At 34.5% G+C, this 14,013-nt stretch overlaps 3 protein-coding genes and 1 non-coding gene across 6 annotated transcripts in view; 1 reads left to right on the top strand and 3 right to left on the bottom strand.

Moving 5' to 3' along the window:
- The window catches only part of LOC111435798 (reticulon-like protein B1), a 2,826-nt gene extending 1,127 nt beyond the window's left edge, over nucleotides 1-1,699 (top strand). The window contains exons 2-5 of the mRNA XM_023073353.1: nucleotides 538-718; nucleotides 799-940; nucleotides 1,034-1,103; nucleotides 1,202-1,699. Of these exons, the coding sequence (XP_022929121.1) occupies nucleotides 538-718; nucleotides 799-940; nucleotides 1,034-1,103; nucleotides 1,202-1,371 (563 nt within the window). The 3' untranslated portion in view covers nucleotides 1,372-1,699. The remainder of the gene's footprint in view (nucleotides 1-537; nucleotides 719-798; nucleotides 941-1,033; nucleotides 1,104-1,201) is intronic.
- Nucleotides 1,700-2,670: 971 nt separating this feature from the next.
- On the bottom strand, nucleotides 2,671-2,742 carry TRNAG-UCC. The gene has a single exon. It is a non-coding gene; the product is annotated as a tRNA-Gly (tRNA).
- A 699-nt stretch (nucleotides 2,743-3,441) lies between these two features.
- LOC111435681 lies at nucleotides 3,442-7,645 on the bottom strand. 2 transcript variants are annotated; one of them, XM_023073144.1, is made up of 3 exons: nucleotides 7,473-7,639; nucleotides 6,769-6,945; nucleotides 3,442-6,116 (listed from the first exon to the last, which is right to left on the bottom strand). In XM_023073144.1, exon 3 carries the CDS (start codon nucleotides 5,794-5,796, stop codon nucleotides 3,781-3,783), a length of 2,016 nt encoding a protein of 671 aa, XP_022928912.1. In that variant the 5' UTR covers nucleotides 5,797-6,116; nucleotides 6,769-6,945; nucleotides 7,473-7,639; the 3' UTR covers nucleotides 3,442-3,780. The 2 variants fall into 2 exon arrangements, with proteins under 2 accessions (XP_022928912.1, XP_022928911.1); XM_023073143.1 differs by lacking the exon at nucleotides 6,769-6,945 and having other exon boundaries at nucleotides 7,473-7,645.
- A 4,874-nt stretch (nucleotides 7,646-12,519) lies between these two features.
- Nucleotides 12,520-14,013, bottom strand: part of LOC111435585 (GDT1-like protein 1, chloroplastic) — a 7,887-nt gene continuing 6,393 nt past the window's right edge. For both annotated transcript variants that reach the window (XM_023072990.1, XM_023072992.1), the window contains one exon: nucleotides 12,520-12,678. In XM_023072990.1, the coding sequence (XP_022928758.1) occupies nucleotides 12,607-12,678 (72 nt within the window). In that variant the 3' untranslated portion in view covers nucleotides 12,520-12,606. The remainder of the gene's footprint in view (nucleotides 12,679-14,013) is intronic.

Below are 14,013 nucleotides of genomic sequence, written 5' to 3'. Positions count from 1 at the left end.
TTTTTTTTTTTTTTTTTTTTTTTTTTTTTTTTTTTTTTTTTTTTTTTGTTTCGATTTGAGTGCATGGTTTTGATTTGTTTGCTTCTAAGATGATTAACTGTTTGAGGAAATGGATGGATGTTGAATCCAGACGATCTTTGTTCTTATTTTTATATTGATGTTCTTCGCTTCGTGAGCGATTTTTGGCGTCTGAAGTGGATCGGCGTCTCATGGATAGTTCGTCTTTTATTTAAGAAACTTTTAGTTGAGTTTGTAGATCTGGATCTATCTACAATTTTAGCATACGTTTCAGTTGATCTTGTTTCATCCTCCAATTGTTGGTTTACAATCATGCATTTCATTTCGATTTTTCAATTTTGCGATGCGAATGAACACCCTTTATAACTTCAAAATAGTGTCAATTGTTCCTCTTCCTGATTCATTATAGCTTGAAATTCAGTCTATTTAAAGAACATTTTGATGTTACGGAACAAATTTTCATTGGTGTATCTAACGAATCATTGTTTTCCTTCTGCTGTTTTAATCTATTCTCTACAGCGGCTGATATCTTCCTGTGGAGAAACAAAAAGGTATCCGGTGGAGTTCTAGGAGGAGCAACAGTCGCATGGATTTTGTTTGAGTTGCTTGAATATCACTTTCTGACCTTGATTTGCCACATTTGTATGGCTGCTCTGGCAGTAGTGTTTTTGTGGTCCAATGCTTCTTTCTTCATTAACAAGTAAGTTGTTCTAGCTTGGCGTACGGTTCACCTTTCAAATCATCATTGCTTAACTGTATGCCGACACCTTTTTCGCACAGGTCTCTGCCACACATTCCTCAAGTTCACATTCCGGAGGAGCCAGTGAAAGAGATTGCCACTGCTTTGAGAGTTGAGATCAATAGGGCCATTGCTGTCTTGAGAGAGATAGCATCAGGAAGGGATTTGAAGAGCTTTCTTTATGTACGTTCACTTCTAATTTAGTTCTGAATCTAGTATTCAAAGATAGAGTTCAAATTTAGATCTGAATCTAGTACTCATAATTCTGTTTGCTAGGCAATTGCTGGTTTATGGGTTCTGTCCATTGTGGGAACCTGGTTCAATTTCCTAACCTTGCTGTACATAGGTGAGGAAGTTTTCAGTGTGAACTTCAATTTCAATTAGTTTTGTTCTCTCCAGTCTTGCATTTTAGTGACTTCTCGTTGTCGATTCAATGTGTAACAGGAGTTATTTTTCTCTTCACTGTACCTGTGTTCTACGAGAAATACGACGATAAGGTGGACGCCTTGGCAGAGAAGGCAATTGCAGAGATCAAGAAGCAGTATGTAGTATTTGATGAGAAGGTACTTTCTAAAATCCCAAGAGGACCTCTGAAGGACAAAAAGATCGCTTGAGAGAGAGACGCCCCCGACTCGTGGTAGTAGTCCTGTTTTTTTTGTTGTTGTTTTCGAAATATGCATTTGATAGGCTTTTTTTAGTCATTGGCGTCCTGAAGTTTCATCCATGAAAGAATCTGTTCTTCTTTTTCTTCTCTTCTCTTCTCTTCTCATCAGTGGGTTGGCAATGTGGATTAATTTATGGATTGCGGATACTACACATGATTTTGCTACAATTTTATAGCTCTCCTTACATGTCAAGCCTTAGTGAACCACAAATTTTAGGGATGTTATACTTAATTGACAGTGGGTTTCATGTATAAAGTGAGAGTTGTTGTTTCATTCATCTGTTTGATTTGGTTATTTTGGTGCATGATTTCTTCAAATTCTCCCCTTTTGTGAAATCTGTTTATGGGTTTTGATCATTATCGATCCGATTGTGTCAAAGGTTTGCTGTTCCTTGCACAAGCTTGGATCATGTAGCACTACTCTAGAGTTGAATTTAGAAGATAAAAAGGCATATTTGATGTGATAGGGAGGCATAGTATTAATGGTTTCTTTCCAACTGCTAAAGTAAGTTTAGTTGCATCATTAATAAGAGCACATCATATGAAAGGTCCAACATAATTAATAAACATTACGTCTATGTATAACTAATTAGTTGAAATCTTTGACTGTGACTTTATTCTCTTTATTTTATATATTCAGCTGAAACTAAATGTAACTTTTGAGAATTTCTGGGTTAAAATGACAGGATGATTGCCAAAGGTAATTGATTTCTAAGTATTTTTTCAAGTTAATTTAAGGTTTATGGAAGTTGAATAGGTTAATAGTAATTATTATGCTTTTGGAAAATTTTTAGTTTCTGCTTTTGAGTCGAGAAGAGGACACAGTGTTTCGTTCTTGTTCGTTTATTCGTTTATCTATTTTAACATAAAACTTTATTAAGACAAACTTAATTTTCTTTCTAAAATCCTTACACAAATTTCTACTTCCAAGTATTTCTTAAAAAAACCATTATTCATTTATTGGGAATATATACCTGAATTTATTATTTGTTGGAAGGCAAATTGCCTTGGAGATTAGGCTCCCAATTTGACTTTTTTAGGCCTTCCTTTGTAATATAGAAAACTTTTTTAACACAAAAAATAAAAAAATAAATGAAGAACCGATCATATGAAACCTCGAGGACGAACCTCCTATATATTTAGAATTTTTTTTTTTTTTTTTAATTTCTAGAATCTTTTTATTTTGAAATTTCGTGAAAATTAAAAAATAAAATGATTTCGTGAAAACTGGAAAATGTTTGTACCTCATTGCGTTTGCCGGGAGTCGAACCCGGGTCTATTGCTTGGAAGGCAATTATCCTAACCGTTGGACTACAAACGCTGTTGATGAAATGTAAATTGAAAAGTATTATTTATTCTTTAAATAATCCAAATTCAAGATTTTTTGTAGTCCTCCATTTATATTAATTTGTTCGCTAACTTTTGTTTCAATAGTTTAAATAATTTTTAGAAATAGGGGTTGTTGTTAGTTTGGGGTATAGGTAAATTTTTAACTTTTAAAAAATTAATTGTAACATGAGATAAATTAGTGTTCGTTAAATCTCAGATATGTTTGACTGAGTTCAGATGTCGAGCTAAGTTTAAAAGAATGATTTTCTTCATTCGACACCAATCAATGGTAAATAACGATGGCAAAAGCTTTTGTGTAGCTACAGTAATGTAGTATGAAAAAAAGAGACCGACTGGAGTTTGAAAATTCATCGACCAAAACGCTACCAATCCTAAACTTTAAAGACCAAAAGTACACATATAAACGATAATGGCAAGGGACGGACGAGGGAAGGGAAAAGGACGGTAGGGAGGAGAAAGAAGAAAGAAAATGAACTATAAATATTTTTAATACAAATAAACTACTTTTTCAAAACTCACGAGATAACTCAAAAATCTAAATGCTATCAAACTCAAACTTCGACAGTTATCTGATGCTATCAAATCCAAATTTCGAAGATAACTCAAAAATCTAATCTAAATGCTATCAAACTCAAACTTCAACCGTTATCAAAATGCTATCAAACTCAAATTTCGACGACAGGAAAAGGGCCCTTATCCATAACCAGAATGACAACGTTAACAAACCTACAGGTTGTTGAGCTGCATTTGAAGCCTGTTCCACATACATTATCTAAAAGAATATATACAAGAAAGAACAAGCCAACAAACCAACGACCCAATACTTAGAATTTGCCCCCTCAATATAGAGCACTCTTAAGGAGTCTTTCCATTTGGACCAATAAATACCAAGCTTTATAATGGACAGATACTAAACAGAGAGAGAGAGAGAGAGAGAGAGACCAACATTACCGACCGACCGACCATGCTCGTAACACCAGATGAACGTAAAAGGAAGGCTGAGATTGCTTCACACCCAACTACGAGGCATGGAGGGAGGTTCCATCGAGTGCTCGGGACCAGAAACTACATTTCTACTACTTGAGACTAACCCTGAGCTGCAAGCAAGCATTGCCAGCAAACTTCCACCGTGCACCCTACCTTCGGGAATGATCGACGATTCTTCTGCTTCACTGCCTGCAAAATGCGCAAGATTCGGACCGACTTTGCCTCCTACCTTGATGAGATCTTCATTCATGTAATCTTCCCTGACTACTCCTTTCATCTTCTCCTTCTGGCTGAGATTAGGCTCCTGAATAATAGATCCAAGTGAAACTCCCCCATGAACCCTCTTGTCTTGCACCAGGCCACTATGAAGTGCACAGAGACCCATCTTCCCCCTTGCAAATGAATTGCATGGGCAACACGGTCGGGTGCCATACTCGGACCCAGGATGACCCCAAGAACATCTCTTTCCTCCACCATGTGCCTTGCAAAAATCTGTGCTTCCTTGTGCACTCTTGCCACACCCTTCGAACTTGCATCTTTTTCCCCCACCGTGACGCACGCAATAGTCTGTCCTTCCCCGAGCACTTTTTGTGCACTCAGGAACAGCACATCTCTTGCCCCCACCATGTGCCACACAGAAGTTGGTACCCCCATGGACGCTCTTTGTACAAATACCACCTCCTTGGAATCCACACCTTTTACCACCACCATGGCCCTTGCAAAATGGGGTGCTACCTTCAGCACCTTTGGTACAACCAGGAGACGTACACCTTTTCCCCCCACCATGAGCCTTGCAGTACATGGTGCTCCCTTGTGCGCCTTTAGTGCACCCAGGCGTTTGGCATCGCCTACCACCACCATGAGAGATGCAAAGACCGGAGAGGCCTTCTGCACTCTTGGTGCAGTTCTCCTTTTGACATCTCTTGCCACCACCATGACGAATGCATAATCCTGATTTTCCTCTTGCCGCTCGAGTGCATCCTTCACTGTTGCATCTTCGACCCCCACCATGGGCAATACAATAGTCTGTGCGTCCTTCTGCACTCTTGGTACAACCCAAATGTTGACATCGCCGTCCACCTCCATGGGCCTTGCAGTATACAGTGCGACCCTCAGCTCCCTTGTGACATCCAGGTTTCTGACACCTCCGACCGCCACCATGTGATATGCAACGGCCAGAAGCACCTCTGGCTCCCTTGCCACATCCATCAACTTGACATATCTTGGAATTACTACTACGACTAAATCGTTCTTGAAGCTGTTGTGTTATCCCGGAAGTACAGGTGACTGAGCTTTTGGGTACGGTTAAAACGCTTGAGGAAAGGTCTGGAACATTGGCAGGTGGCATCACTTTCTCAGTAACTGGGTGAAAAATGTAGCCAACCTGAGGATTCAACGAGGTAGAAATGACTGGCTGGACGGTTCCTGGCTTCCAACCACATGATGTTTCTCCATCATCTGTGTTTAAGGTTTCAACAAATGTCAATGGCTTCTCCATTGACAACTGAAGTGAAGGAATACCCTGATAAATTGAAGTGACATCAGATTCACATAGCCCAGTTGAGAGACTTAACTCCAAGTCATCCTTCGGTTTAAATTTATGTACTTTAAGCGACTTATTGGCAGGTTCTTTAGGGCTAGCTACCTTATCATTACCAAGATTGAGAGAAAAATCCAGATCAAGTATCATTGAGGATTCCTCATCGGTGTCTTTAGCAGAGGACACTCTGGTGCATTCAGTTGCTGAACTCCCCTTACTATCAGAAGAACTTGAGGAATGAACAAACCCAAGAGACAAAGAAGACCCAACTGACCGACCACCCACGGATTTCTCAACCAAACTCCACTTCCGTTTCATTCCCTTCGATATGGACCTACAGGGGACCGAAGATCCAGTACCAGTAGAATCAAGTCGCAGAATAGTATCTGCACTGTCTCCAGCTCCAGTTTTTCCATCTTGGAAAGACTTCCCCAAAATCTTTAGTACATTCAAAGAATAATTGGCAGCAAAATTCAAGTTCTGAACGCTCGAGCCCATTAAATTATAGTTAAAATATTGTTACCAAGACCGAATTGAATTAGACCAGCCTCCCCGACTTCCAGGATTTAAAAATGAAAAGCTATGAAACTAGTTCTATTTTATTTTCTAATATGTTGAGGAAAAATAAAAAGAAGCTAAGGAACTAGGATGAATTGTTTCTGTAAAAGAAGATACCGCCCCCACTAACAAATCCTGAAGTGTCACACCTATCCATCTTTTACAAGTGAATAAGACCTTCAGCGTATCACATGCACCAAATATTGATGAATCAAAGGAAACTTGAAACTTCTAAAGAGGCATATTGGTTGTCAATCAACCTGCACCAACAATTCCATTGATTAAAAACTATAGTTCACTAAAGAACCTGTGCTGATCTGTTCTAGAAGAGATAATAAAATAAACAAGAAGGAAGATGGTAAAGTGCTGTCATACATCAATCAACTAAACTTAACTGAAGAGGAAATAGCATGGAGAGGTTCAAGTATGTTTGCCCACGTATGTGGAATATTTTAAGAAGCGAACATCTTTCTTAGTCACATAAAAGAATAGGAAAGGTGATTTCACTTTGTTTCTAACTAGGAACAAGCCCTATCACAAGAATATTTTGTTAAGTAGGATGATAGCTCTGAAAAAGACCAATTGAGGTAATGGTTAAAATACAAAGCAACTGTTAGATGCACAAACTTGAGCACACAGTAAGACTCCACAGCTCCGCTATTAACTCGATGAAAAGGCATCCAATTGTTCATATGCAAATTTGTCTAATAGATCAAGTTGATTACAGTAAACAGAACGACAACATTAAATCTACACACTAAAGATGAATTTAACAATAGCACGCAGAAGGATCCTAGGAGGTGACGTGAGAAATTCAAGAAAAATAATGAAACAAACAACCAGCCAGCATGACATAATTAATATTTCAACTGTTTGATTGCTGTAAGAGTGCAGATGGATGAGAGAAATAACCTTTTTCAGCTGTAAGCCACAACCAGAACATCTAATACTAAATTTTGAACTTGAATACCGTTCTTTATTTTTATTGTTCTTTTCTTTTATAGAAGGGGGAGAATTTGGGCTGAATTGTCTTCCAAATTGTAACAGAGAAAACTACATAAAACCCCACTTGTTCCATCAGTCTTCAATCTAAAACATGAACTAGCTCGAGTCGATGATATGTTAAAAGAGTGAGACCAAGAGAGTAGATTTGTCGACATTTCTAATAAAATTTAGCTTAATTCAATAGAGAAAACATTCCCCAGTGAATTGAAATGCATCTCAAGCTTCATAACACATAATTCACAAATTCTCCGCATAACTCAACCAAAACCAATCCTGTGCATGTCAAATTCATAGAAACAAACAGAAATGACCAGAGCGAGGGGAAAAAACAAAAACAAAACCAAAATTAGAAACCAAATCGCTTTCACTTGCAGGGTGAATGAATCCAGAAAATTCAAAAACAAAAAACAACAAAAACAGACGAGAAATTCCTCATACGCAAAAACCCCAACACGTTCCCTGCTTCCACAGCAACACGAAACAGGGGAAACAAACAAGCACAGAGCAGAAAGATAGAAGTTGAAAGAAAGTAAAGAAAAGAAACAAGAATCAACGAATGATTGAAGAAGAGAAACAGAGGAAGGATAGGAGAAGTAAGTAGAAGAACAAACCTGAGAGTTGGATCAAATTTCATGCGGCGATTTGGGGAAGAGAAGGCGGAGAATTTAAGGGAGATGGAGGCGCCGGCGGAGAAGGAAGAGAGGGATGAGGCAAAGGGTTAGATTGAGAAAGAGACATACAAATGCGCTCACAGCTCTACAGAGATGCTCAAAACGAGTGGATGTAACGCGCATTTAGAGGAGAACAGGCTGCACGTTTAATCCCCCCAAACCCGGTTCGGTTTCCCCAAACCGGGGAAAGTTCGTTTGTCTTCATCCACGCGCCTCATTTTTTCTTTCTTTTTTTTCTTTTAAATAATTCTCTGAATTTCAATCCTTTTCATTTATTTTATAAAAAAATATTAATTCTGAATAATTTTTTAATAAATTCAATAATATATAAAATATAATTTCTTACCATTACAATATAGTTTTACGTTATTTATATATAAAAATCGTCTACGTCATAAAGAAGAATTTTTTTTAAAAAAGGATTGGAATAATTGAATCAAAATGTAATTAAAATAATACGAATAAAAAATTGGACGAGTTGTATTGTGACAAGACGACATTTGAGGTCGTATTATAATAATAATAATAATAATAATAATAATAATAATAATAATAATAATGGCTTAAAAATGATATTATTTTAAGAATTAAAATTAAATGGTGGCAGATTGGAGATCACGATGAAAAATATTAAAGAAATACGTAGGGATCATAAAGATAAAGGATCCTTTATTTGCTCAGTTAAAAAAAATGGAAAAAAAATCATTTATTTCTTTTTAATAATTATATAATTCGGGGAAATGAATTTGGTCGCTTCTGCGGATTAAATCCATTCAATGGATGGACTTCACTCCACAGTGTTTTTTTTTAAAATAAATAATAGACTAAATTAATAAAAATATATATATATATCTAAAAAATTTGTATTTTTTTTCTAATAAATATTCTTTTAAGGTTTTAAAATTTCAATAGTATTCTTAAATTAAAAAAATGTAATCAGGAGTAGTTTAAAACTTTTTTTAAAAAATTAAAAGTAAAATTAATTTAAGTTTTTAATAAAATTTAAAAATATTAATGAAATTTTTGAAAATTCAAGATAATTTTTAAACATTTTGAAAAATCAAATGACATTTAAAAAAAAAAAAATTAGAATTTTTTATAAAATTTTTAAAATTTAAGGGTATTTTTAGGATATTTTATAATTTAAGTTAAATAATATATTAAATTAATTGATTTGGATAAATTTTTCTAACTAAATGATCAAAATTAAAAATATAAAAAAATTAAAATATTATAAAATTAAAAGAACAGTGAAACCGGGAAACCGCTGAAACGGTAAACGTGGGGGAAATGGGTTAGGTGAAGGGGGCGGCGTGGCGATACGAAATCGGGAATATAAAAGGTGACACGTCAACACAATTACCATGTCTTTATGAGTCGGCAGCGCCTCGTCACCGCTCGTTTTTCGTCTCTGTGGGCCCCACTTCTCTTCTCCCTTTGACTTCCACGTTTCTCTTCGTTCTCCGCGCCGATTCGCAGTTCCCTTTTTTTTTTTGCTGCCGCGGTTTTCCTGATTTCAATAACGATACTCTTCCACGCGCTGCTTCCCTCGCGTGTTCTTCAAACTCCACCCATCCTCTCCCTTTTTTTAAATTAAGATTTTATTTCCGTTGAATTCTCGCTACGGCGTCGTTTTTTAACAAAAAAAAAAAAAAAAAGTTTTAAAAAGAAAGAGGAAAAAATTAAGGGTTTAAATTCGCTTGGTCCCATTGGAATTATTCTATTTTATAATTCATAATTTTATTTTCTCCTACTTCTTAAATTAAAATTTTCTTTTATTCTCATAGAATTAATAATTTTTACTTTTATCTATTATTTTATATAGTTTTTTAAAATTAAAAAAAATACGAACTCAAATATTTATTTAAGAATTAATGAAAGAAACCAAACATAATTTTTATTTTAAAAAAATTAACAACAAAAATCAAATAATTATCTAAATTTTTTATTATTATTTTCATGAAAACTAAATTTATAAACACTACGTTTTATTTACTTTACAAAAAATCAAAACTCGTCAAAATAAAAAATATGAAATGGACTTTGGGATTTTATTTATTTATTTATTTTGTAAATTTCACAACGAAAGTAAAAGGAATAATATTAAATATAAAAAAAATAATAAAAGGCATAAATTCGAATTAGTGTAATATTGTAAGGAAAGTAAAGGAAAAGAAAATAAATTGAATTATTTTTATTTAAAAAAGAAAAAAAAAAGTTTGATATTTTTGGAAAGGAGCGATGTTTACCAAGAAATTAAAGAGTGGAGGTGAGAAAGCCAACCCATACCTCATCTTCACCACTATCTTTACCTTTTCCATTTATTTTTTAAATTTATTATTTACTATAAATTTAATTTCTCTCCATAAAATTTAATTTTATATCTAATAAAATTATTTATAAATTTTTTTATATAAAATTACTAGAGACCCAAAATATTAAAATTTAAAGAATAAATAGAACGAAATTATTTTAAATGTAACAAATAATTTTTTAAAAAATGTAATAATATTTTGATTGAAAATCTTCTTACCAAGTAATTAAATTAGAAGGTATTTCTAATGGAATCACTTTTCATATATATATATATTTTATATTTTTAATAAATCTGAAATAGCTCCTAATACCAAATAAAAAACTTGGGATATTTTTTTTTCTTAAAATAAAATATTATAGAAGGCTATATATAGATATATATATATATATATATAGTGTATTTTTTTTTCTTCAAATAAATTATTATGGAGTGCTGCGGCATCGGAATATGTACAAAATATTCCTGTGGAATCTCAGGCGCACGTGCCAATGGCACGCCAACCAACTCTAGTCCTACGTTATGATTTTTTTATTATTATTATTTTTTTCTCATAAATTTATTTTTATTTTGGCAATTTTTCGTTTGAGTTGGTTTTATTTGGTATTTTAAGTTTGAAATTTAAAAAATGATTTCAAATGGTGGAGTTTTAAAATTTCCAAAACTAAAAAATGTTTATTCCGAACTTTCTGGATTAAATAATCATTAATATCAGCCGTCATAGACAAAATAATGTATTTTTCTTTTGTATTTTTTTAATTAATAATTTAATAACTTTGCAACCGAAAAAAATCATTATTTTTAATAAAATGAATCGTTTATGGATTCTAGCCCTTCTAACCCGTAGCTATCTTAGTCCCTCGAGATCAACAACGGCTCTATTATTGCACATGTTTCATCTTGAATTAGATCAAATCTTTATCCTAAAAACCTCGTTCGGATTAAACCTTATTTAGTGTAGCAAATGTTCTACATCAATAGGTCATGAAAATTTATCAAATAATTTAAAATTATTGATAATTTATCTCTATTCTTAAAAAAGTCTCGTTCCTGACTCGTTTTTGTAAACATCTCTTTTCATAACGAAGTATTGTAATCTTTACCCGTGTAATCTTGAAATAGTTTAAAAGATAAAGTTACCATGTAATCTTTACACGTGCTAACACTGGATGAATTCTATAATATTTTAATCTTAAATTCTTTGTTCTTTTGTTTTTTGTCGGCCAATGGCGTAGAGGTAAGTGGAGAGCAGCCATAGTTGGTTTGCAAAAGCTCTCTTGGACAGTACAGTTGATCAAAAGTAAACAGAGAAAAACACCCCATGTCGTTACAATGTTGCCACTTCACAAAAAAAAAAAAAAAAAAAAAAAAACAAAAAAACAAAAAGACAAAATGTGGTATATTCTTTGTTTATACTATATTATATTCCCCCTTATCCACACACACACACAACACATACATATCGATTATGGTTAATATGATTAAACTCAAACTCATTAAAAGAAACAGAGCCAAAGTCTCAATAGTCGTATATAAGTAGAAATAAGATCAGCCTAAATGTTCACAACCCACATAAGCTTTTTGATTTTACGGAAACTGCACCTAAGAGTAAACCCTAGTGAGCCGTCTCACGCAGATAACTTACTAAGTTTGGTTTCAATCGAGTCGAGCACAAGTCTTCTTTCTAGATTTTGTTATTGTGCCAAGTACGGATATGACAATAGGACGATGAAGAAATATTTGTTCTTATCTCACTACAGAAGAATGTAAAAATATTGTAGCTAAAATATAAGTTATAATCAACCGGGACAAAAATTTACCATTTGAAAAGTTTTGAAAGTAAAATAAAATGTAGAAAAGAATTGCACCATGATATTTAGTCCAAAAGAAATATCTCAGCCCCCAATCACATGTAGAGTAGAGAGAGGAAAGGGGAAGAGTGAGTGAGTGGTGGTTTCGGGATAGAACATAGTAAGGAGCCATAGTGGAAAAGTGATGGCAGATAAAGAACGTACGTTTAGTTTTACGTCAAAATAGACATTTTAAAACTACATAGACTAAAACGAACAAAAGTTGAAAGTACATGAACCAAAATAAACTAAAGTAGAATTTCTATCGTCTTTCAAGTACTTGCAAAACACTTTTGGATTGAAAGAGAAATGAACATTCTACGCAAAAACATGAATAACTAGATTTCACATACGTTGAATGAAGTTTGTCCTTTATAACCTCACATCTCGTGTCAGAATTTGAAGAACTTTAAAAGACCGTAGTAGGAAACTTCAACCTCAGATCCTATTTGGTCGAGGGTATATGCTTGAGTCAGATGTATTTGTTGTTCCTTTATAACCTCGTACAAATGAATCGACATGAGACTCTGACACGTATAAAGAACCTTAAAACCCTCGACCAACTATGATCCGCCTCATGGCATCACTCAAAAATTCAAGTTTCTCAAATCAAGAAACCAACTAAATAAGTTTTCAAAAAGCTCATTTACCAAAAATAGTTCTTAAAACACAGAAAATATGGCCAACCTCTCATTGTCACATCCAACAAGGATAAGAAGTCCAAAGCCACACAACCACTAGATTCTGAGATATGTTAGCTTTATATGATCTGATTGAACTCTCTTCTCCTCCGCTCACACTTGACGTGCATAACTCATAAATCTTTGCTAAGATATATATCTTTATTCCACAAAGAAAACAAGTTAATTCACAAATCATGTCAAGAAAAGAGTTCCAAATATTACAGTTTCTAGTTTACTATCTCGACTAAAGTTACGGCAGCGAAGACGAGAAAAAGAACACCTCCAACATATGCAATAATCTGCAAATAAAACGGTTTATGTTAGTATAAGAACTTCCTTTGTTTACGTAAGTTCCAGGAATAAGAATATTCTCCAGTTTTGAGATAAAGACAGGCAACTTGAGTTAGAAGCACAGTAGGTGGGCCTAGACTTGTTATTAATAGTTGCAAGTTAGGAAGACTGAGAAGCATAGAACTTTCTTGTTCCAGAAATTTGTAGCGTTCCACTACTAATGGATGGAACCTTTCTAAAGCATATATGGAAGGATGCTGTTAAATTGCACATCTATTATGCTAAATGACACTCGGTAGCTTGGACGGTGGAAAAATTAAGATTTATTGGCTGGATTATGTGCATGTAGAGTGGTTCAAGATAAGCCCATTTGGGTAACATAATTCTCGACTGGCGAAGAGAACATACCCACTGACAGCATCAAGAAAATAAGAAAAGATCATGTGCTTGAATATAAGAAGAGACACTACAATGGGCTACTAGGAAGGAACTATTTGCATTCATGTGATTGTGAGATCCCACATCGGTTGGGGAGGGGAACGAAGCATTCCTTATAAGGATGTGGAAACCTCTCCCTAGTAAACACGTTTTAAAAACCTCGAGGAGAAACTCGAAAAGGAAAGCCCAAAAAGGACGATATCTGCTAGCGGTGGGCTTGGACTGTTACGAATGATATCAGAGCTAGAGACCGGGCGGTGTGCCAGCAAGGACGCTGAGCCTTCAAGGGGGTTGGATTGTAAGATCCCACATCGGTTACAGAGGGAAATGAAGCATTCCTTATAAGGGTGTGAAAACCTCTCCCTAATAGACGCGTTTTAAAAACTTTGAGGGGAATCCCGAAAGGAAAAGCCCAAAAAGAACAATATCCGCTAGTGGTGGGCTTAGACTGTTACAATGATTGCTTTGCTTTGGAATTCTGGCGGGGAAGAAAGAATACAGTTACAATAAAAATAGGATATATCCAGATTCCAGAAGGAAAAGATAACAAAGGATAAGTGCTTCATTGATATTCTATTCTTTTTCATATTTGGCTGGGAGCTCGGGAGGAAGAGATTTAGAGGAAGCAAATGGGATTTCAAACAATAATTACTTCGAATTATTTCCCTCCCTTTTATGGAGACATAAGACTACTTTTTAGGACATTCAAAAGAGAAGTTCGACGAATAATTTTTCACTGATTATCCTTTCCTCCTAAACTTGTGTCAATAATTGAAAAGCTAAAGAAATATTTTACTCCTACAAAACCCCTAAATTTACTTTATTGAAAAAGTAATCATGTAAGGATCAATTCTCTCTTTTTTTTTTTCTTTTGGGGGGAATACTGATCTAAATACAGCCGCCCC

The sequence above is a fragment of the Cucurbita moschata genome, unplaced genomic scaffold, assembly GCF_002738365.1.
Source record: "Cucurbita moschata cultivar Rifu unplaced genomic scaffold, Cmos_1.0 Cmo_Scf00050, whole genome shotgun sequence".
Classification (NCBI taxonomy): Eukaryota; Viridiplantae; Streptophyta; class Magnoliopsida; order Cucurbitales; family Cucurbitaceae; genus Cucurbita; species Cucurbita moschata.
Note: the sequence above shows the minus strand (reverse complement) of the source record. Positions and strands in the feature narration are given on the sequence as shown.

Excerpts from the sequence above, each read along its gene's own strand:
- LOC111435681 (XM_023073143.1), bottom strand. The coding sequence starts at position 5,796 with ATGGGCTCGAGCGTTCAGAACTTGAATTTTGCTGCCAATTATTCTTTG.